The sequence below is a fragment of the Antrostomus carolinensis genome, unplaced genomic scaffold (assembly GCF_000700745.2).
Source record: "Antrostomus carolinensis isolate BGI_N321 unplaced genomic scaffold, ASM70074v2 scaffold7809, whole genome shotgun sequence".
NCBI lineage: Eukaryota > Metazoa > Chordata > Aves > Caprimulgiformes > Caprimulgidae > Antrostomus > Antrostomus carolinensis.
The window spans coordinates 10233-35089 of record NW_010337862.1 but is presented as its reverse complement, the minus strand read 5'-3'; the positions used below and the strand labels follow the sequence as shown (position 1 = coordinate 35089).

The 24857-nt window shown below is 38.4% G+C and overlaps 1 protein-coding gene across 3 annotated transcripts in view; it reads right to left on the bottom strand.

Annotated features, from left to right (window-relative positions):
• Window positions 1–21857, bottom strand: part of TSHR (thyroid stimulating hormone receptor) — a 43715-nt gene extending 21858 nt beyond the window's left edge. Inside the window, exons 1-6 of one of the 3 annotated variants that reach the window (XM_010175317.2) lie at window positions 21792–21857; window positions 16125–16199; window positions 7699–7773; window positions 6060–6134; window positions 2540–2617; window positions 1463–1531 (exon numbers count right to left, since the gene is read on the bottom strand). In XM_010175317.2, coding sequence (XP_010173619.2) covers window positions 1463–1531; window positions 2540–2617; window positions 6060–6134; window positions 7699–7773; window positions 16125–16199; window positions 21792–21856 — 437 coding nt within the window. In that variant the 5' untranslated portion in view covers window position 21857. Of the gene's footprint in view, window positions 1–1462; window positions 1532–2539; window positions 2618–6059; window positions 6135–7698; window positions 7774–16124; window positions 16268–21791 lie in introns of those variants that run through there. The other 2 variants (XM_029086822.1, XM_029086821.1) reach the window with 2 other exon arrangements.
• Window positions 21858–24857: the final 3000 nt, after the last annotated feature.

Genomic DNA, 24857 nt, shown 5'->3' with positions numbered 1-24857 from the left:
CTTTGTGAGGACCTCTGCCCTTGAGGTCTTAAAGAACACTGAAATACCCTTAAAGAATACTGATTACAAACTTTTTCTGACAGTAAATAAGTAGTATCTGCAGAATCTAGTATCTGGTTTTTGCTTCTCTGCTTTCATCCAGTCCAATAAAGCAGACGTTTAAGACTCCAGACCTTCTAAAACTGCATTTTCACTTGATTCTTTAGTAATAAGGAAGATTCCAAAGAGGCCAGAAGCAATAGCACTTGTACACTATCAGAGAAGCAAAAAGAAAAATTCCTAGAAAAAAATCTCCAACCTCTGTTTCATCAAAATGTAAGAAATGGAAGAAGAAAGTTCATATATTGGCTAAGGCTTGGAAAGGTTTTAAGTATTACATATACAGCTTAGAGGGATTCAGACAAGACACTGGATTAATTTGGCCATATTTTACATTTTGCAAATTCTGTGGGCTCTGGTACAAACACAATGTCATCATGAAAAACTTCCTTTCTCATATGGAAGTTCAAAGTAACTGAACTAATGTGGGTAATATAAGACTTATCCCAGATCTTTAGTTTAACTCAAACCTTTTCAAAATTAAAGAAGTCTAGCCAGCTTTTAAGGAAAAAATAAAAAATCCAGTTTGGAAAGATTAAAACCATGTGAAGGATGCTCTTTTAGAATTCTTATAGAATTCAAGCCCAATTCAAAGGACTGAAAATAATCATACCTATCCTACTGCCTCTCTGGTTAATTTAAGAGCTCATGATGAAGACATCTCCTTACTCATGAGATTGCCAGCCAGACTCTTCAGTCAAGCCCCTATAGGACCAGAGTAAGCTCTGCCAAAGCCAATGGATCCTCTGGAATTGAGAATTGTTCTGTGTTAATAATTGAGTCAGATGATTTTTAGTATGGTGTAAAAAGGTTATTCGTTTTCCAGAAACTACTATAAGAAGGAGAAGGGAAAGCTGAAATGGTTGCTTCGTGCTTGTGGGATGCCCATCTCAGTTCTAGTGCAAGTGACTGGTTCCTCTGAATTGCTTCCAACACTTTACACTGCTGTCTTCTGGCAGATAAGAGATTTCTGTGAAAGGGCTGCTACCATCATCAAGGCTACATTTACTAAAATAAAGTGTCTTGTAAGTGAAACAGCATAATGATCTTCCCAGTTGTCTTAGAAACGTTACTGATTGAAATAAATTTTACTGTATCTTCAGAACAAAATTCACATTGGAATTACATGCCATGATTTTATTTCTGAGCTATAAATATACATGCCAAATGAAACTACACTGCAAAAGACATTAAGTGCCCATATTTTTATTGCTGGCTGAAATTAATATCCTCTCTTTGCTCCTTAAAAATAATTAGAATAAGATATGTATTTGAGAGCCTCCAACAAGCACAGAGTATTTTTATATATATATATATATTTTTATTTTTTTTTTCTGAAAGAAGAAAATGATCTGCTACTTACATAGCATCCAGATTTGTCCCATTAAAAGCATGACCTTGGATGCTGGTGAAACCATTATTGTAGAGTTTGCTACAAGAAAAAAAAAAAAAAAAAGAAAAAAAAGAAAAGTATATTTTGGGTTGCTTCAATACCTGAATATCTAACATTTTATATATCATTTTTCTTGGCAACAGTACATTTATGGATGGGTTAATTTTAATCTCTTGAAGAAGCAGCAATTATAGTGCAAGGTCAAACAAATGCCCAGCAACATTCCTGAGTGTTGTTGAATCAAGAATACCATGTGTCAGGTGTGCCATTTATACTTCTTTTTACAGCAAAGTTAGGGTTTTGCTGTAACTTTCCCACTCTTCAACTCACACTAAAAACAAGGAAACAAAATTCTGCTAGGACTGTTAAGGAAAGCTAAAGGAACTAGTACCTAGCAAAATAGGAATGATCTTACTATCAGGCCTACCTGAATTTTTAGAATTCATTCTTTTGCTCCCTCAGAGTGAAATATTATTTTTAGACCTTTCAGCATTTCTGTAGAATTCATTCTTTCACATTCTAGTACCCCCTTGTTCAGATCATAACTCACTACAGCCTTTTTCACTCCCCTTAGCCCTTTGTTGTGCCTCACATTGAGTATGACTTGCATAACTGAACATTATTTAACAATTTTCCTTCAAATTTAACTCTTACATTTGCCCCCCGTTGTTTTCACAGTATGTGCCACTTAGGTTGCAAAAAAGTTAGACACAGTTCTAACCATGCTGTAGTTTTACAGAAGGAGAACTCTGCAAACTTTTCCCTTTGTTTTTCTCCAATATAACCATTCACTGGCATTAGGGTCATACAAAAGCAAAACCACTTTGGTCAAGCCAGTTTAAAGACAAGCAGCAGGCCTGATCAGATTACTGTCCAAGTAATGGATTTATGCAAACTAGATTAAGGATACTACCTGTCTATAGTGCTTCTCTGTTACAAACTCCTGGAGAGTAAGGCAGGGATATTTTTATTTTTTAAACATTTTACCATATGCTTGAGAGAGCAAAGCGAGGTAATTGCCTTGTGACTTAAACTGCAAGAACTTACAGAGTTAGAGATTCATTACAAAGCCCATGGAAAGCATTGGCAGGCACTGAAGTAATGAAAGGGTTATCTGCGATTTCACTGAAAAAGAAGAAAAAACATCACAATCAAACATCTGCCCAACAGAGCTTCTCAAGAACAGTTTTATTATTAACTGTTCTTTGCCTTGATAATACATAAAAGTGTAGAATAACTTCTTTAGAAGTTCAGAAGATACATGTGGGATGATTAAGAATTGAGCATGTTCCAGCACCAGAAGTGAGCTTGTGAAGTAGATGGGTTTTATAGTCCTGGTGAAGTGTACCAGCCTGTGTGACTATAGTGGTTAACAGCACAGACAGGTCCCTTGTCTCATAAGCCAGAGAATTAGCAAAGTAAATAATGCTGCAATGTCAACTGAGCTAACCCAAATGACTTTAGGGCTGAGATCCTGCTAACGAAGCTCAGATAAGACATCAGATAATACATTATTCAGGACAGAGGCATTTCACTTCACAGAACTGCATCTAGCACAAGTGAAATACCTTATTATGTGATCTAACCTAATGATCCTTCTCAACTCTTGTCCAAATGAGTGTTTCACTGTCTTGTCATTTCTTAAATACTTTTTACTCCCGCTCTGCAGTCTTAATAAATACTATGAATCTTCAGACCAAAACTGTTGTGGCAAGAAGGACAAAGAAAAACTAAAGAGCTTTACTATGACTAAACTGGAGAAAGAAGAGAGGAAAAAGCTGGTAGAAACAAAGGGCAGAGCAAAGTGTCTGACTGACCTTTTTCTGCTTTCTTCTGAATCATATTAGAGTCTGAAAACCAAAATATTCTGCAAATTTTTCTTTTCTTCAGCTTGTGGATTAGATGTGGTCTGGTAAGGCCAGACCATGATGCCCAAGGGCCGAGAAGTCCTAATAATTGCCTATGTACCAGGAACAATTTCATTCATTTTTTGTGCTACGTATGTACATATATATGTGCTAACACTGAACTGTGCTACAACCATTTTCATTTCAAGTAGGTTTCACCTATAGGTGGTTTTCACCACAAATTATTTTTGTTTGGCATTTTTCAGATTGGTTCACTTTTCTAAACAAACGTTTACTTGTAAGTTGCTTGACCTCAAAGACCAATAGTGATATAATGAGTGCTTTTTCCCAGCAGTACCTTATTCATAGTTTAGAAACCTTCAGTTCTTCAAGAGCAGACTATTTTTCATGATGAATGAAACAAAAAGCCTATCTTTCATTAAATAACAACATTTAGAAATACCTCCCTTGAAAGTGCAAGTGTACTCCTTAAAAAGTCTTTAACATGCAAGCCACCTGTTTTATTTTTTGTTAGTGATCTTTATAAAAATTTTCCAAGGTAGAGGTAAAATAATATTTTGCCATTTGGCACTTAGAAAGTCACTGAGTGGATTGGAAGAAAGAGCACAGATGATTGTATAAACTGCTTCTGTTTCATCTAGCCCATTTAATTCTTGGTTTTCTCTACTTTTAATAAGTGTAGTGTTTAATTTACAATCTAGTAGAGCTTAAACTAAACTAAAGACCTTTTGGTCTTTGAGGAACTACTAGCTCTTAAGATGTAGGCGTATCCCACTCAGAGCTCTGGCTGACTGAGGTTTCAACCTTGGAGGCCTACAGCCAAGGCAAACATAGGAGCTCGAGGTTGTGGAGTGTGAGGTAGCAAAAGGCTTACCTCTAGTCTCAGAAGATCCTTGGGAGGGAAGATCTCATTGCTTCTCATGGGTCTGGACTATTTAGTGAAACAGCCAGCATTTCTACATCGCTCTGAGGTTCGTCTTGCCAATGACAGATGATGCATGCAGTGGGGACTGACCATTCTTTATTAAGAACACCCCTTAGCAGCACTGAAACAATGCCTGGGATGGATCATCAACCATGTCTTTATGAGTCACTCTCTAACATAATACTTCTCATTTTTAATAGCCTTTTATCTAACCCATCCAGCAGCCAAGCCTCTTCCAGCTGAACACTGCTACAGTATAAGACTGCCAACTCCTCTCTAGGCCTAAGTAGTCACCAAGATATTTTTACCTTGTGTCAGCCTGTAAGTCTTCATCTGAGCTGCTCTTCCCTCTTGGCTTGAATACAACCCAGAATTTGAATTTAAATTGCAGGTTAGGGCACAAAAATGGATGTCATCTTTGCTTTCTGAATACTAACACCTGATTTTTTTACAGCAGAATTCTTTGTTTCTGAAATATTCTTAAAGATAATAGTGGGAGATCCCCTGACCCCATTTATGTTCCCATTCTCTTTCTCCAACAAATTGTTCTGCAGTTTGCTTCAAGCCATATTAAAAAAAAAGCAGAGGAGGGGGTGTTTTTAAATCAGTTAAAGTAAATGGGTTTTAAGGTATAAGAAAGGAAGAAAGTCTCAGGGTTATGTAGGATTGACTCATGTGAACAAACCCAACTAAATTAGCAAAGCTTGCTAGCAGGAAAATTCTTTCCAGCTGAAGACTTGTTAATGAGAGATGGCCCCACCTAGGAAGTCTAGCTTAAAAGTAGGCAAGATGTGGTGCTTTGGTCCTTCAGTTGAACAACAGATTTGTACTTGAAATGTAACTCTACAGCAAAGGTTGGGCAAGGGCATTTAGATGAAGTGTGCATTCACAGAAGTTTATGCTGTCAATCTCAAAAAGACCATGCATCTCATTCAACTCCTATGAAAAAAAGATGAGTGACAGAAGGGAGGCGGGTAGTCCTCTGTCTTAAAGACATGCTGTGCCAACCTGAACTCACCTCACTATTGAGGCTGTCATGAAACCAAGTTGCTCTTCTTTATTTCTCAGCTTTGGCGATTTGCTTTTTGAGCTTCTGTTCTGTTTTCTTTATTAAAATATTGTGTGAAGCAACATATTTTGGATAAAATAAGTCTTCACCAAAATCTTCCTAAAGATATAAGCTCAGCCAACACTGAGCTCTTTAAAGGTGTAATGATAAACAATTGCTCTCAAGATTGTCCAGGTCTGCTCTTGAGTCTTCTGAGTTCAAGGTGTGGTCAGAAGAAAGAAGACAGATGAGAGCCAATAGAAGTTATGATTCAATAATATAGGAGCTCAATGAAGAGTAGTACCAGAAAAGGCACGCCATGCCAGCACAAATTTGTTAGAAGAATGTTGACAGGCTGACATTGTGTTAGCAGGCTATATGTCAGACCAGGTCCTATGTGTCATGCTATTCTGACTTCAGAATAATTCAGGTATTGCACAGCCGTTACAAAATGAAAATAAAAGGAGAAGTTGTGTATCATGTGCTTTGGCTAATTCAAAAGAAATGTGCTTGTGTGTCCATGTCTCTCATCCAGGCCAAATGTATAGTGCTAGGTGACCTGGCATTTTCCAGAATTAGTACTAATGATCATTGAAATACAGCTTGAGGAAAAGTGCTTTGTCAGACTTATTTGATATTTTTGTCCAAAACAGAAAAATTCACTATAGGTTTTCTTGGGATCTGAGGAAGGCAGTGTTCTAACCAGGTGTGAGGACAGATACTTACAGTAAAAAGTTCACATCAAATGAGTAGATTTTGGTGAGGTCTGGAAATGCTTTGAGTCCAGTATTAAAAATACCACTGAAAGAGAGAAGGAACAGAAAGAATTGCATGTACTTAATCACTGATCAGCAACAAGCAACCTATTTAAAGCATTCAACAGTGCAGGACAGTTATTTCACCCTCTTTATTGTCAATCAATTAATTTTTAATCAACTGTCCAAAATGTAAGGATGCAAGAACAATTAAAAAATCAAAATACCAGATTTATGACAAATTATAGAATCTAAAAAATGGGAACATAGCTAAAAAGATCTGCAGAGGAAAGTAGCCTGTGAGATTAATAGGAAGAAAACAATTATAACTCTGGATCCACTTGAGAGATTAAGGGGCAGTGGGTGTAAACTGGAATACAGGAGGTTCTGCTTAAACTTCAGAAGAAATTTCTTTACAGTGAGGGTGACAGAGCACTGGAACAGGCTGCCCAGGGAGGTTGTGGAGTCTCCTTCTCTGGAGACATTCAGAAAGTATTATTCTTGTGTGAAATAAATGAACTCACACTCAGGTATCAGAAGTTCAAGACCTGCTTGGATGTCTTTCTATGTGATCTCATGTAGGTGTTCCTGCTCTGGCAGGGGGATTGGACTACATGATCTTTCGAGGTCCCTTCCAATCCCTGTGATTCCGTGATTCTGTGATTCTGTGATTAAGGCTTCTTCAGACAATAGTCTGGATGCCCAAATCCTCTGTATTTCATTTAGGCTGAGAGCTGTTCAAATAGCTCTAAAAAGGGAAACTGTCTCCAAGTGTGAATACAGTTAGTGCCCCTTATTTCTGAACTCCAGTAGAGCATAAATAAGAAGAAATTAAGAAAATATAGTTCTCAATTTTAAAACCTATTGTCCTGAAATGAAATTGTTTTTTCCTTTTTTTAAAAAAAAAATTGCTTTCATGTCTATAGGAAAGAGTTGGAAAATGCTTTCCTCATTGCTGCTGCCCCCACCACACACACACACACACACAGCCCTTTCTAGAGTATCCCAAACATTACTCAAAATCACAGAAGTTATTCTCTTTCTCATCTTTCTTCCCTATGCAATAATTTTAGAATTCCATGGTTTGTTTACTCTGTGCTGCACTTCAGCTCTTCATGGGAATACAAAGAATTCTTCAGGATTTCCTTCTGCCATAGAGGCCATATGAAATCAGGTGTCTATATATAGGCTTGTCACATTTAGCTGACAGGTATGCTCTAAAACCCCATGTAAATATCTAGTAAATGTAAAAGTTGTGTATATTTCTATTGTGTCCCTTCTTCCCATTATTCCCTACAAAAATATAAGACAGCACCTACCATAAGAAGCTAGCTAGCTGTGGAATTTTGCCAAGGAAACATTAGTGTATCCAGACATTAAATGGATAAGAAGAATAGCAAAATTAGTGATGAATTTGTGAACATGTTTTCCTTTCTTGCAAAAGTAGTCAAAGTTCCAACCCCTACCCTAGCTGGTTTTCTGTTCATTAAAATAAAGCAACAGGGAAAAACATTACAATCAAAAGAAGTGCAAAGAAACAAAATTGCTATATTGTAAAGAGTCATCTGTGAGGCTTAAGTGCTGACTTGTTGTAGGTGCTAAATACTTACAGGTATTTCAAAAGTGGGAGGTTCTTAAAGGCATCTGGATCTATGTAATCTAAGTTTCTAAGATTTCGAATTTCACTGTAAAAAAAAAAGGAGGAACATTACCACATTGGTCATTAATATTTAATTATTTATCATAACAGCAATCAGCAATGTTACAATGAAATTTCAGGGAGCTAATTCCTGCAATGAGCTTTTGTACTGACCAGCACTAGCTCAAGGCCACTATGAGTTCTGAGCAATATTACAATGGTGAATTTTCATCTGGATAGATGTGGTCCTGGAGGCTGGTTAGTTTAAACAAGGGGGGGAGAAGCACCTGAGATTTGATTATGGATCCTTTGCCTGCATGGTCCTAAAATCAAAGCAGTGCCTGTGGTAATGCCAATTACTTTGGATGTGGTGAGAGTTTTGTGTCTGCAAAGTTGAATAAAAAGAAGAAAAAAAAGCAAAACATTCAGTATTGATGTATAATAATCCTCTCAGTTTACAGCCATCAGCTTAGCTTATAATTTTATGTCCTATTTTTCTGTTTACTTCTTTCATGTCTCTAACAGTATTTTGTATTATTTTTCCTGTTTCCTTTACAGAACCCATCAGTGGATCCAAAAGATGCCTCAGGTCACTTAAATTAACTCCATTCTGAGACTTGAAATGGACACACCATTCGCTATATAGCCATGTCCAGCAGTATAGAGGATAGTGTATTTATTTGCTTTATACTGATGCAAAATGTAACACAGACTTCATGCCTTACACCTTCTGTCCACAGTTATGTCTTTAAATACTTCTACCCAGGTGACAGCTTGGTCTGCAGATGACTTTTTAGACTGCACATGTTGAAGACCCAGGCTGACACTGATCATGGCTATGGCCATGCTGGAAACTTTCCTTAGGTGTGTTGGTGTGGCTGCTGCCCCTCCAGCCATCATGATTACTGCTGGGCATCATGACTTTTCCACTTTTTTCTGAAAAGTTTGTCTCTGCCCTTAATGGAGTTTTCCTCGGTCTTTCTCATTCCTCTTTTTTCAGCAGATTTTTTTCTTTTCTATTCATAATGACAGTCAGCAGTCTGGTTGCACCAATCAGACTGTGCCAAAATTCCCTGCGTAGACTCAGTAGAACTACCAAATTTTTGTCTTTTATGAAAAAAAACCATCCCCACTACATGCACATTTTTCCCTTCCTGGCTCCTTTACTGTCTCCAGAAGAGGATAGCCTTTTTTTGCATTTTTACTTCTATTTCTTTACCTTAAACTAGCTCTGGACACTGGTCTTATAACTCTGTTGGAACAACTCTCAGCCTTTTCTAGTACAGGAACCATATAGAAAGAACAGTGCCAGTCTTCCTCCTGACACTAGCTGTGGAACAGTGGGATGAGGGAAGAACATCTTGCTGCTTATAGAGAGAAATTTGGTGAAGACAACAGGTACAGATGACATGGAGGTGCAGGTTGTGTGGGTGATGTTCTGGTCTTAAGTCAGTCCAAGAAGTGGTGCTACTGGGCAGGGCCGCAATGGGGAGAAATCAGCAGTATTTAATTTATCGTGCCCTAACAGTGCCAAGTAACCTACACAATATAGGTATCAGGAAGTTGGGTTTTAAGGATACCTCTGCCACTGGAATAATTTTTACAGGATAAAATCAACCCAGCCAAGTTGTTTGAGAAATAAAAGTGGGAGAAGAAACATAAGACAGGAGATAAATCAGTACGTAGATACAGGTACCAAGACTTCAGCTTCTCTACATACTGTTGTACTGACAAAACAGTTCTGCTCCACATTTCAAGTCTTCAGTTTTTACTGTTTATTCCAACATTGTAGGGAGACAAGGGTTTACCTCTTACTTGCATGTTAAACTGATGTAATTAATATACTATACTACTGTTATTACAGTACTATATTCAAATATAATTGATGTCTGTTAGCTACTTTGAACAGTACTGTTTCTGTATTTAAAAGAAACCTTATCCGTGTCAGTCTCTTGCTTCTTTAAAATTATTTTATTGATTATGTAGCTATCACACTCCCAACAGTGGAATTTGCTCCATAAACTATAACTAACTATGTTTTTTTAGTTACTGACTAGATTTAAAATGCTGGACTCATGAGCTTCCTGGCTACGTATTCCTTTGTTGTGGACCAAACATATTTCAGTGAAAGACTTCAGATCAACCTTCAGCTTGGAAGTGGGTAATGCATTGGAGTAACATGGACTCGTCAGGTTTTTGCCTCATTGCTATTCATAGTATTCTGTGTAAATTATTTGGACAAGGGTACTTGTACTGGGTTTGCATGGCAAGGTTTTGGAAGCAGGGGGGCCTTAGAGGTGGCTTCTGTGAGAAGCTGCCAGAAGCTTCACCCATGTCCCACACAGCCAATGCCACCGGCTCCAAGATGGACCAACCACTGGCCAAGGCCCCACACAGCCAATGCCAGCCAGCCCCAAGATGGACCCACCACTGGGCCAGGCTGAGCCCATCAGTAACACCTCTGTGATAACATAATTAAGAAAAAAACAGGGAAGAGAGGAAAAAGCAGCACACTTTGCAGAGAGAGAGAGGAGTGAGAAGATGTGAGAGAAACAACTCTGCAGACACCAAGGTCAGTGAAGAAGGAGGGGGAGGAGGTGCTCCAGGTGCTGGAGCAGAGATTCCCCTGTAACTTGTGGTGCAGACCATGGTGAGGCAGGCTGTCCCCCTGTAGCCCATGGAGTTCCATGGTGGGGCAGATGACCACCTGTAGCCCGTGGAGGACCCCACACCAGAGCAGGTGGATGCCTGAAGGAGGCTGTGACCCCATGGGAAGCCCATACTGGAGCAGGTTCCTGGCAGGACCTGTGGCCCCGTGGAGAGAGAGGAGCCCATGTCAGAGCAGGTTTGCTGGCAAGAACAGATGTGCAGAGAAAGTCACTTGATGATATAAAGTTATGTGTTAAGGCTTAGAAATAACTATGAACTTATGTTCTTATTTAAATATATAAATATTTAGTTCCAAATACAAATGAATCTAAAAATGAAACTAATAATGAGTATTCAAATATTAGTCTAATGAATGAAATAATGAGATATAAGTTTGCCAGATAACTTCTAGAAAAGTTAATAAGCTACTTAACATCCTATATTAATTTAGTAACATTTAAAAAAGTACAAACATTTACACATTTAAGTGGCTTCTAAATTTCATTTATCACTTCTTTCATACCTGCCTGTCAATATTGACACCTCCTTGAGTTTGTTCAAGACTAGAATCCAGAAACTGCAAATCAGGCCATAGAATCTCAATATAATCAGGTTATGCTGAGATACCTACGAAGACTAAAGATATCCAGGACAGCAGTTTTGAAATGTATTAAATCAGCCCTTTTTTTTTTCTCTTGTAATAAGTTGGGACCCCTCTCTACCTTCTTAGACTTAATTTACCTATAGCTTCCTTGGCTTCTTTCACTTGTATAGGTACTTCCATGTTTTATTCTCCCCCGACAGCCAAACTATCCATATTATTTCATCTGCATACACCTGTCAAGCCTTTGCACCGCTAGCGTCGGGAAACTGGCTCAGGCTCCTGACAGTCTATTCCCTACCTCCAAACTGCAGCTTTTAACAAGATTTTTCTGCACAGCACTTGTCCCAGTACCCTGAAATTCACTGCAGGTATACAGCAGTTCCCCCAAATCTCTTCAGTCTCCCTCTCCGGGTGTTTCTCAGATATTTCCATTAAATCACCTCTCCTTTCTGCAGCACCGTATCCCACAATCTGGCTTCTCTTCTGTCCAAGTAGAGAAGTGCAGCCCTGGCCTGAAAGCTGGTGGAGCTGCCCTGGCCCTTGGCTCCAGCTCACCACAGCTCACTGCAGGGATAGGGAGCGGTTCCCCCACCAGTTCTCCAAATGACGTCGCATATACAACGGCAAACCACTTGAACCATAACCTTTGGGCCTCTTCCCAAATGCTGAGAGCTTTTCACATGGTTGTATGAGAGGAGAGAGCTTTTGGAGTGAGGAGTAGAAGGGAGTAGACTGAGATCAGAGGAGAGTGAGTAGAGACACAAAGAAGGGGAAAAGAAAGAGTGAATTTCTGGAATTCCTTCCATGGGAATGTTTTCCTGAGAAAAAATGACCTAATTACAAAAACTTTTTATTTCATGTAATGCTACCAAGCTATAGCTCTACTAGTAAGACAACTACACGGAGACATTGACCACTGATCAGACACTTTCACAATTATATTTAGGAAAAAAAAAAGAAAAGCCATTGTAGGGGAGAGACAGTTCTGAATTTGTAAACACATTAAATTTGTCTCATAGACATGCTTAAAAAAGGTAAAGACAAAAGAATCAAGAAACCACTGTGAGACCAATTTAACACAATTAGGGAGCCCCCCTTACCTCCCAGAGTTTTGGCTCTATTTTTCATCTCATAGAGTGGAAATTTTGCCATTAATTACAGATCTGGTCCATTAAAAGACAGCAGGTGATCAGTATCTGCAGTTTAGAGAAGATGCTCAGCACTTGACAGGCATAGGTTCATGAAAATATGAATTATGCTTAAAAAGAGCTGAGGTATGGAAAGAACAGAAGGTCAGGATAGAGGCACATGAACTGAATAAGGACCAAGAAAATGGAGCACTGAAAATCAAAGCTGAGGCACACTAGCAGGCTTGGCAGACAGGGATGGCGAGGAACACAGGATGTCTATTCACATGACACTTAAGTCAAAGCAATTAGTTCCTCCCTTCCACAAACACTGGATTTTCTCCTAAGAAGTTCTTACGTTTAAAAACAAATGTTTTTAAAATGCAACTGTATGCATAAGTTTAAATTAGGGTAAAAAGATTATTTACATAAAACTGCACTTTATGAAAGGTCCATGAAAAACAGCCTGTGAAAATGAAACTCTTGTAAAATTACTTCTTTTCAAAACAGAGTAATTTCAACCTCTTTTAAAATATCCCATGATAATCTTTACCCAGTATTATTTTAGCAATAATACCTTGAAAATACTATGCAAGTGGAGAGCATTAAATAAATGCATAACACAATATATGCATTCATCCCTGAACAATCTTTTTCTTTGAAAAGTAAATCAAACCCAACAACGATAAGGGTTAACTTCCACTTAGATTCTCAAAGCCTGGTAAGCACTTTTGAGTGGTAGAGGTAGTCCTTTGTGGGCCACTTGCAAAGGTCCTGGGTAGCACTTTTGGCTCTTGCACAGAAAAAAAAAAAAAGAAGTATATCACAGAATCACAGAATGTTGGGGATTGGAAGGGACCTCAAAAGATCATCTAGTCCAATCCCCCTGCTGGAGCAGGACAGGGAAAAGAAACTGTATGAAAGAAACATATCTTGTATGTGTATGTACAGTTTCTTTTTTGGTAATGCCCACATTACCATAACCCTTGTAAAGCAGACCAGGAAACTTTCTCCTCACCATGCCCTTCCTGCAGCCTGTGCCGTAGGTGACACGAGTCTAGGTGCCCATAAGCTCTGCTGACTCCTGCCCTGGCCTGCAGCTTCCTGGTCATGGACAGCACATGCAGGCCTGGGATCTGGCATGGGTGTGATAATGCAGAGATTTTGGACCTTGCTGGTGTGCTCTGGCCTGACTTCAGTGGAGCCGTGTGTGCTGGCTTTGGCTGGGGTAGGGTTAATTTTCTTCATAGTAGCTTGTGTGGGTCTATGTTTTGGATTTGTGCTGAGAACAGTGTTGATAACACAGGGATGTTTCAGTTACTGCTGAGCAGTGCTTACACAGAGTCCAGGCCTTTTCTGCTTCTCACACCACCCCACCAGTGAGAAGGCTGGGGGTGCACAAGTTGGGAGGGTACATAGCTGCGACATCTGACCCCAACTGACCAGAGGGATATTCCAGACCACATGACGTCATGCTCAGTATATAAAGCTGCAGGAAGAAGAAGAAAGGGGGGACGTTCAGAGTGACAGTGTTTGTCTTCCCAAGTAACAGTTACATGTGATGGAGCCCTGCTGTCCTGGAGATGGCTGAACACCTGCCTGCTGATGGGAAGTAGTGAATGAATTCCTTGTTGTGCTTTGCTTGGCTTCTGTGTGCAGCTTTTGCTTTACCTATTAAACTGTCTTTAACCCATGAGTTTTCTCGTTTTTACTCTTCTGATTCTCTCTTCCATTCCAAATCGGGGGGAGTGAGTGAGTGGCTCTGTGGTGCTTAGTTGCTGGCTGGGGTTAAACCACGACAAGTAACCAAGGCATGCTTATGGCAAGGGGCAATGGCTATCCTCCCAGGCAAGAATATAAACATGCTTTGGGAGTGGTTAGAGACTTGAAGAGGACAAGAGGAAAGGCTTCTACTCGTACTTCTCACCAACCCTTTAGGTAGTAGAAAGTGATGTAAATTAGGCAGTACGACAGAACATATCAGCAGAATGGGTGCCCTGGGAGGCACTGGCAACACCAGAGCTCCATCCACTGTTCTGCCAAACTAGTCACACATTTAAAAGTGTGCATTTTGTGGAAGAGTTCTTTATATTCAAAGGCTTACATTACATTACCCTTTGAAGGAGATCAGATTTGTGTTATGAATTAAGATCCTGAGGGAGATCACGAGTTCTCCACTTTGAATCTAATACAGAAACAGTAGAAAACAGCTATCTAGCCAGCTAGCTCCAAGCCGTCCTCAAGAAACCTTTAGATCCATATAATTTAAAACATAAAATATACTATGCTGTGTATTGCATGGAAGATTCCTACAATTAAATGTGATGGCCCAAGAGCATTTTATTTTTAACTTCTAAGAAGGTGAACCACAAAACAAATACCATGAGGGATTTGTAGTACAAAGTGCCACATGCTTTATTCATTGCTTATAAAATGTGCTGCCAATAAATGTTTCGTTAAATGCTCATTCTTGTTAAACAAGAAATCCTAAAGACACAAAAACTGTGAAAGAGGAAGAGAGAACATGATGATTACAGGCCTGGAAAACCCATCTACAGAAGAGGGAATGACATTATACAAGTACTGTTATCACAGCGAAGCCTTCCTGTGAAACTCTTCCAGGAATACTACAGGAGCACGTTACAGAACTGAACTAGGTCTCAGGGTTCTGGACTCTACTTCTAGCTCTGCCTGTCAGGTACAATTAGGGGAGGCATTTCCACTTTCCAGCATTAATTGTTCTCTACCTACAGTAACAGTAATGATATTATCTCCTTTATTTTTATTAACTATTCTATTTCACACTGTGTAAAGAAAAAAGAAAATAAAATTATAGAAAATAGAGCAGTGTTAAGAGATCATCTAGTTCTGTCTCTTTAGATACACCTATGGAGTTTGTGATTACACAGCCTTAAAGGCCTCCAGTGACAGGGACAACCTCTCCAGGAAAACAATTCTAGTGTTTACTTATGCCAGCCATATGAAAACTTTTCCTAGAGTCTAACATGAATCTTGCCTAATCTAATTTAAGGTTATTATTACTTTTGCTTTGTCAAAAATGAGTATGGAAAATGGGTTGTAGCTTTCACCCCTTGCAACTACTTTTAAGACATGTACCTGCCTCTGTCATGTCTTCTTTCTGGACACAAAAATCTTTCCTCTCTGACAATGTTGTTTGCATCCATTATGACTGAAAATGTTCTTTCATGAAACCTCTGCAAACACAAATCTTCTCTGAACTATGTCAAACTGCAACTCATCTAAGCTTTACAACACTGGCACACTTTCCATTCCCTCATTTAGATCAGTAATGGAAACATGGAAGAGTACCAGATGCAGGATGGATCCTTTGAAGCTCTGTTTGATACATTACCTTCTATTTTTGACAGGGTACTGCTGAATGACAGGAACTCTGTGGATGCAAGTATCCTACTACTTTTGTAACTGCCCTAGTGCATCATTTGGTGAGCACTGGTTAGAACAAAAAGGTATAAAAACACTTCCCAGAAGTCTTTGTCCATAACATTCCCGTTCCATTTAATAACCAGATACACACTCTTCATTTTATTAGTGCACTTCCAGAAAGATTACTTATTATGCTTCATGTCTCCAGCTGGTGCCATTTTGTTCTGTGCTTTGGCCCTTCTGATTTTATTTCCGGTGCTTATATTAATGGTTTACACTTAACTTCAGTAATTTGACAGAAGTCATTCTTAATTGCCAGTTTATTTCAACTTGCCATCAAGCTCATAGTGTAGTCCCACAGGTTTTTCACTACACGTTCTTACACTTCTGTGGAAGGATAAAGAAGAGCAAAGGACCCAAAAAGATACAGGGAAAGAAAGCACAAGTCAAAAAAGAGACTGACTCCACATTATGGAGAAAGGAAATGTGAAAAGGAATATTTAGTGACAAAGGAGTTAAGAATGACAACTCAAACATCAGCACATATGTTATTTCCACACATCTCCAAGTTTACTTTATCACCGTGTTCATTTATTTAATTACAGTACTTACATATGAGTGATTTTACTTAAACTGTTGAAGGAATGGGCCTCCAGACTCTGAAGTGTTTCATCTATGGAGATGTAGCTAAACACCAGCAAACAGAAAAAGAAACAAGTCTCAGACCTTGGCAATCCACGGCTAGTGCCCATCATGCCACTTTATTTTTCTTCTTTTTCTCATCCAACTGCCATGACACTGCCAGACACATGGACAGAGTCTGAGGGAGGAACTTTTAACAGCATTTTGATTTTGACTAATGCCTTAGATGCACACTATACTGCAGAATGCAGTCAAATTAAAAAATCCACAACAGTGCTATTAAGAAGCAAAAGCAAACATCTATATTTCACATTTCAGAATCATATTTCTTCCATTTTCCCCACTTATGATCACCTTGAAGATCTCTACAGGGATATATCCCTCAGGTAAATTGGCATATTTCTCTATATTGAAGAGTTAAAAAGGAAGGAAAGAAACAAAGATGGTCCTTGGGCCATCACTGCAACAACGGTCACGATTTCTCTAGAGAGGAAAAGATCATCAGGGCAACTGATGCTTTGATATTGCTGAGGAAAAAATGTTCTGCAACATAAATTTAGAGAGAAACCCCAGCCATCCAGTAAATGATGTGTGGGGCAATGTGATTCAGAAGCAGAACCAAATAGCAAGCCTAAGAAATATTTATTTGCACACACTTCAGACTGAGTTGCATTTGTACTGCTAGTAATCTACTGAGAATGATGAGAAAATAGCTCTACAGAGTTCACTATCACCAGGAAGATGATAATACTAAAACCACTGTTAAAGGCTTTGAAGTGTGAATAAAGTTGCAATACAACTAACCAGTGCAGATTTTCAGAGTAACTGACTTATTAATATTTGGGTTAAATTCTCAGATTCTGTCTTTCAAAATATCTCTTAGTTTTAAAATTTATTAATGCTGGAATAGCACTTAAAAGATGTATTCTTGTATTTTATTTACTTTTCTAATAATATCTTATATCATATTGTTAATCTGTAGAACTTTTCAAATAATTGGAATGCCTTGTCTATTCTTTATATGTATTATTATGATTAAAATATTTAAGTACTATATTTTGATACTCTTGATCGAAGTTACTGACTCAGTTTTTAATATTTCACATGATTATACATCCCCTGAGCAACTTGATCATTATTTTAAATGCACAAAATTAAATCGACTAGAAGAGTCTTTGACATAAATTCTAGATGTCAAAATAAAATGTGATAATAAAGAGTCTGTACATTATGCCTTTCCTCCTTTTGAACCAGTAGTCCTGGAAAGACCTAGGATCATACTTAACTTAAAAAGTATCCAACTGATATTTTATATCAATTCTAATTAGGTGTTCTTTGAACAAAACAGAGAAGATTTTTAACATTCTTTACATTTTTTCCAATGACAATATTAAGAGTAACAATAGTAAATAGAAAATTAAAATATGATAATTTAACCCAGGAGGGCTTTTTAATATAATCACTTATGAATCAGATTTACTTTTTTAAACTTTAAAGAAGATAAATCTTAATTTCTTTCAGTGGATATTAAAAATATTTTAAATGTTTTAAAATGTTGGAAAGAATACTTTGTGACCAGCACATGCTCTAACAACCAGCAGATGACTAATACAACTAACTTTCCAAGGGAATGTATGTCTTTTCCAGACTAGAGCTAAAAACATATTACTTGAACTAATTTTCACTCCTCTAACATGAGATTTACTTTTTATTGGTCACTCTGAAGATGTATTCCACAGTGTTTGAAAAGACATCAGAAAAATAACTAGTAGCAATTGTATGAACAACAGATTATCTTTTACAGTAATAATGTTTTTACAAATTTATTTGCCTCTTCCAAAAGGAAGGAAGATAATAAAAAAGGAATACAATTTTAAAAGTCTGCATATCTGTGATTGAGTATTGCAGAGTTAAATGTTTATGTGAGATGCTTTAATTTTGTTTTCCTGTAAGCAATAAATGTCCATTGCCCATGGACATGAAATTGAAGTTTCAGTCTTAGAAGAAAATTAATTGTTCCATTTTAACAGAGGTTATATTTTTAACATACCAAAAGACAGGTTATATCAATGACACATAAAAAAATAATAAATTGTTCTATGTAGCAAACAGCTATATATAAATCAGCTTGACAGAAAATGCAATTAAAAATGGATAATGAACAAACATTGCATTCTCATGCTCAGGCTGGGAATCGAAGAGTACTTTTTTGTGTACTCTGTGATCAAAATGGGTCACCTTATGTCAGGCAGGCAAATGGTCTTCTCTCACATGAGAAGAGGCAGAAGAGTGGCAATGGGGATTCCTCTTCCCCTCCCTCAGCCCTACAGCCACCATGTTCCTTCCCACCATGCTGCATGTCAAATATTTACTATACTACTTGGCTTAGAGCTGATTGAGCTATAGTTTTATGTCTTTCAGCTGTGGGACAAAAGTGGGAAGGAAACGGCTTATTTTCTTTGGGTGTTGACCTCCACTTTTCTGCTTCAGAAGCATATGTATTTATGTACATTAATTAAACCACACCATCACTGATGACAGAGAAATTAGTAGTTTTATTTGCTTTAGTGTCTTCTAGATAAAAAACCAAACCCCCCACAAACACATTCAAAACCTCCTCTGAGACAGTAGTGTCAAACAGAACATGTATTAATGGTGCATAAACATTTACTTCCAAGTGTCCAGAGTGCCTCCAGAAACCTTTGGGGTTTGGCTAATGAACACATAATACAACATGTTAAATATAAGAAATAAAAATCATAGCAATCAGAACTGGAAGGAGTTGCATCAGAAGAAGAGGGAAAGCATGTTTAAATTCCCATTTTGAAGGCGTGTTACTGTTCAGCGCTGCCTCTTCCTGCCCGCTGTGTTTAATTTGCAGGATTTCAAAATGCCTTCAACACTCCTCACAAATAGGATATAAGTCCTGGCTTAAACACCAAATGCACAACTTCAGGGAAAGTCTGTTTGCAGATAACACCTTAATCACCATTGCGGATTCAGACAGAGCCTGAGAACAGAGGATTTAAAGCAGATCGGCACGTGGCAGCAGCCACAAGGCCCTCTCCCCACCTTTATTTTCTTCCTTCCCCCTCTCTCCACCTTTCTGCTTTTTTCCAGCCTCAGCGTTTTTGTGTTGCTGTCCACCCGGCCTGCCCCTGTTCTCCTCCGCTGCTGATGGAGGGCAGCTCATGACGTGTGGCATGCTTACTTCACAAGAGGTCAACAAGGAGCAGCTAAGGCAATGGAAGCCCTGAGTTGGGGCTGTACTGTATGGGCTGGCACTGGGGAGCGGGGAAGGTGTGGGAGCACTGTGGTGCAGATGTGTGTTCAGTGTGGGGAGCTGTCTGGTGGCACTGGCTGTGGGACAGCAGTGGGCATGGGGCATGGAAAGGCATGGTCTTGCACAGAGGAAAACAGTTCCCAGGGTAAATGTGCTCTGCATGGGGCTGCTGGCAGAGAGCACTCTGCAATGTTGGGATGCTACTTTGCATTGAGAAGCTGTGGAGAAAACTGCTCAGGGAGTTACAGGTCAGGTGTCTGTGAAGTGCTCATGAATGTGACCCCATAGCATCATCCTGAACCCAGGAAAAAGTTTCCTTATCCTTGACCTTAAATTCTAAGGCAGTAAGAAATACCAGGTGAAGCCCTTCTACCAAGATTTAATGTATTTGCGACATTAAGGACGTAAAACAGAAATTTCTCTTGCATCTGAATACCTTATAAAACTTCTTTTTTTTCAGTGCATTGATGCATTTCTGCCAGGAATTAGCTTTGCACTTGAGCATTTCATTGAAATGCTTTATGTTTAATGCTTCATTCCTGCGGCAAAGCAGCACAGGGAAATACTCTCCACTGTTTGCTATCAAGAGTATATAGATATGCATTCATTTAAGAGAAATAGTAGCTCTAAACTTTTTGTTTAAACAAGGTTCATAAAGAGGACAACTACATTTTCTGTTCAGTATAGAGGAAAAAAAGGTTTATTTGTGGAAATTATATAGTAGAAACCATATAGCAAAATTAAGTGCTATATTTGGAACAGTAAACACAGTCTCTATCACCCTATTGAAACTTCAGAACATTTTTTAGATGAGTTTACAAAGCAAGGAAGGATCTGGTAATTTTCATTGCTGATGGAAATTATGGGCTGGGAGACGGCAAATGAGACGTGGTACATTAGAAGCCAAGATGTACACACGTGAGTTGTAGTTAAAATACAGGTACTAGTTCCTTAACCCAAAGTTTGTATCAAGAAGGTGAGAGTTCATGATCTGTAGTAGTAGTAATGCTATAAGAAAATTCCAGAAGGGCGTTGACACCATTCAAATTTAAACCACTGTCTATTCTTCATAGGCTTCTTAAAATTAACAAGAGAAATGTGGTAATCCAGAAGGCATTGCACAGCAGGAAAGGGAGTATAATATTACCACATCAGGTCATGATTTTAGGTAGGTTACTGCTATGTTCAACTGTATCTACGCTATTTTCCTACACATAAATGTGGAGTAGGGGGAAGGTAAAACTCCATATTCAGAAACTCTCTTCAAAGAATAATTTGAAGAAGATACTGACATTCGTTTTCTCACATAGCCTTGAAATCACAAACAAAATAAACTGACTTCTATGCCAACATAGTAGCTAAAGATGTGTAAAAGGCACCTGTTCATCTCATTCAAAGCGATAAGGTCTGTCATTTTGACATTCCTCTTCAACTGAAATGTGACCAAAGTGTGAAACAGAGTGGTTATCTGTTACCATGTTACTGCTAAACACGACAGGCAAAAGATTGCCATTGACTCATAATGGCCGTGGAGAGAGAGGAGGTGGCTAAGTGTCCTTAGCCTATGAGGTCACTAAGTGATCTAGAGACAGGCAGTGTGAATACCCCTTTCCCACCTCCAATGTTGTGAAGGTTAGGAAGGTTAGGTGTAGCAGCCTTCTGGCCACTGGAAGTTTTTGGAGGCTAGGCAACTTTAAGGAAGGCCTCACTGAATTCTTCAGATGAACACCTGTGCTTTTACAAATCCATAAAGATTACAAATTGAGAATTCTAAAATATGAGAAGGATCTAAGCAATGGATTATCTGTCACTGAAAGCTGAAGAAGAGTTGACATTCTTCTAGATTTAATAAAACTCTGTTTTGAACAAAGTTTATCAGGTTTATATATGACACTATACGTTATATGAGGGACATTGTCCCCCCCCAAAAAACTGCAAAACAATACACCACAGGGTCTCTAATGAAATGAGTTACATTGTTCCAAATCATCCTGGGAGCTGGAAACAAATTTTTAGCCATGACCAGCAATAGACTATATTCATTTGTTATGAATGAAACCGTTTTTCATATTTTGTGAACTCAAAAAAAAAAAAGTTTTATAGCCTTATTTATCAAATCTACTTCAATAAAGGTGTACTCATGCAAAAATGCCTAGTAAGCCTTCCTATAGCTGTATAGCTGGTTCAGGTTGCAAACAATGGGATGATTACCTGCTAAAATGTAAGTGGTAAGGCAGCAAAGGTGCAAGACTATTTTCATTTCGGAAGATTTTAAAAACAAAGACAGAATTTTGGAGAAGGAAAGTGATTTTTAATAAAAGAGCTATAAGAATAATATCAGAAACAGAACTTACATCCTAGAGATGTTGGGGAGATTGGAAAAAGCATCACTTGGAATTGTTCTTAGATGAGTCTCCATAAATCTCCTATAGAAATAAAATTTTCGCAGTTAATATCCTTTGGTAAGTAAAATTTAATATTAAAATGTCCTACAGAACTCCAGCTCTGCTCCGAAATTTCTATTCTTATATTCCCTTTCCCCAATGTTTTCTTCTTTGTCTCATTTCTATTCTTGTTTCATTATGTGATATTGTTTGCTTGGTGTGCTCCCTCAATCTAAATTGCAACCTTCTGCATTGTGTCTCCTAGGAACTCAGCATCCAATGGTAATGAAGGATCATCCAAAACTCCAGAGCATGACCAGCAATATTCGCCCATTGAAGTAAAAGAAATATTATCTAGTGTCCTATTTGATAATGCACCAGGGAACTCTGTTCTTAGGGTGGCTGGTGCTTACACTCCTATCAGCTAGGAGCTACCTAACTATGAATGAACATTTTTTTTTGTTTCAGTATTAGTTAGTTCTGTCACTTAAGAGCCATACGAGTAGGCAGCTTAAGCCAGGCATAAGACAATGAAACTAGAATCAGCCCAGTAAACTAAGCAAATGGCATTAATTGCAATGTAATTGATGATGTTAATTGCCTGCAGTATATTCTGTTGTATTACAGTATTTTTTTGTTATTTATGACTGCACTTTAAAAAATCTAGAAATTGTAGTCCATTAAAATATGCAATTTACAGCTGGCTTAAAACAAGGTGTGCTGGTTTTGGCTGACATACAGTTAATTTTATTCATAGTAGTTGGCATGGGGCTATGTTTTGGATTTGTGCTGAGAACAGTGTTGATAACACAGGGATGTTTCAGTTATTGCTGAGCGGTGCTTACGCAGAGTCCAGGCCTTTTCTGCTTCTCACACCGCCCCACCAGCGAAGGGGCTGGGGGTGCACAAGAAGCTGGGAGGGGACACAGCTGGGACAGCTGACCCCAACTGACCAAAGGGATATTCCAGACCACATGATGTCATGCTCAGCATATAAAGCTGTGGGAAGAAGAAGGGACTTTCAGAGTGATGGCGTTTGTCTTTCCAGGTAATCATTAATGCATGATGGAGCCCTGCTGTCCTGGAGATGGCTGAACACCTGCCTGCCCGATGGGAAGCAGTGAATTAATTCCTTGTTGTGCTTTGCTTGAGTGTGTGGGTTTTGCTTTACCTATTTAACTGTCTTTATATCAGCCCATGAGTTTTCTCATTTTTACCCTTCTGATTCTCTATCCCATGTGTGGTGCTTAGCTGCCAGCTGAGGTTAAACAATGACACAAGGTAAAAGTAATAATAATAAAAATAAAAAACAATTTCACAAAAATATGCCACTAATAAATCAAGATTGGAAAAATAGGAGAAAAGCTTTGCTCTTAAGTAGGAAACACTACTAACTTCATACAGATTATAGTTCTTTACTATCCATTTAACAGCCCTCTATTTTAATGTTAAGCAAAGCCATAACTACATCTCAGAAGACAGGAGTTCCTCACTTCCATTTGTGCACTTAAGTCAGAATTGCAGTATAGCTGATTTCTTTTCATTGAATGCTAAATACAGTTACAGAAAAACTAGTACCAAGGAATTACAGCAAAATTCAAATTAAACTGTTTATAATCCAAGTTCTCTTTTGACTGCACATATGCACAAGAATAGAATCTGGCCTATGACTTACAAATGTCAATATTCAGCATATAAGGAGGTTAAACTGAAAACTTTGATAGGTATTTCATTTCTACAGGTGAATATTTTCAAACTTTTGAAATTGATGAATATCAGAAGTATCAAGCAACCATGATCAGAGAAACATCAAGGTATTTTCCATTTGAGGGGTACAGGCAACCTGTGTGTAATTGCCACAGCCTCTGTCTACTTACATTTGACTATTTCATTTCTATTACAGTCTTTTGTTAGAGCAAAAAAAATACAGGGGGAAATGTAGGAGAGGTATGCCTCCACTTCAATCACACTAATTCATCTGACAATTAGCACTAACAGCATGTACTGTGTAGCCAAAATGCTATTAGAGTAAGAACACGCAGACATAGATGTGATAGAATACATTAAAATCTAACGACAAAAACATTTCTATTGCTCTATGGCTTACTTGGTACATAACTTGAAAGCTTTATTTCTCATTGCTGATGAATCCTGACTCAGTGTTGAAGTTCTTAAAATAGCTCGAAGGCATATGTAATATATTACCTAATACCTTACACTAAACACATTTATAAAAATCACTGATCTTTTAAAAAGATTTTTACCACTACATTTAGCTACAAGCTTCTTAAGAGTCTGGGGTCTGTTGTGGGGTTTTGAGGGGTTTTTATTTATTTCCTGTGCATGAGACTCTGTTCATCAAGACAGGGCAGCTGAAGAATGGTGTCCTTCCTATCTGTCACCAGTGAGAGATCAGTGGAAGGCACCATTTCTCCTTTGAACAACACTGATCATAACTACTTCTCCTCATTCTCTGGTACCCTACACCAAGCCCAGATCAGGCTAAACAGCAGTGTCTATCACTTGAGTTCACAGAGCAGAAAAAAACCCCAGAAAACCCCGAAATAGAAGAGAGTGGTATATGAAGAAGCTTAACACTTAGCTGCATTGTAAGGCATAGCATGAGGATGCTGATGATAGATTTCACTGGGACAGTCAAACCTTGTTCCTTTTGTAGATGTTGGCAGAACTGACTGGACAGTTTGGGTGTTCACTTCTTAGCTCTCCCTCAGGTACAGCCTAGCATATTAGTATGAAATTAAATCAATCATGACTTATATTGGTAAACTGGCCAGGATGGAAAAATTAAACACATTCCTTCCAGCCTTTTCTGAGATGGGACAGTACCAGAGGAGATGGTAAAAACACTGGATTCTAAAGTGACTGGACAAATTAATGGAATAAAAACACATCTGGGCATATAAAATACAAATTCTCAGGTTCATAAAGTGCATGAACCACAAACTATTACTGGGACAGTATTCCAGGACAGTGTTACTGCATGTCTGTCTTATTCATCTGCTATTCATGGGGCAT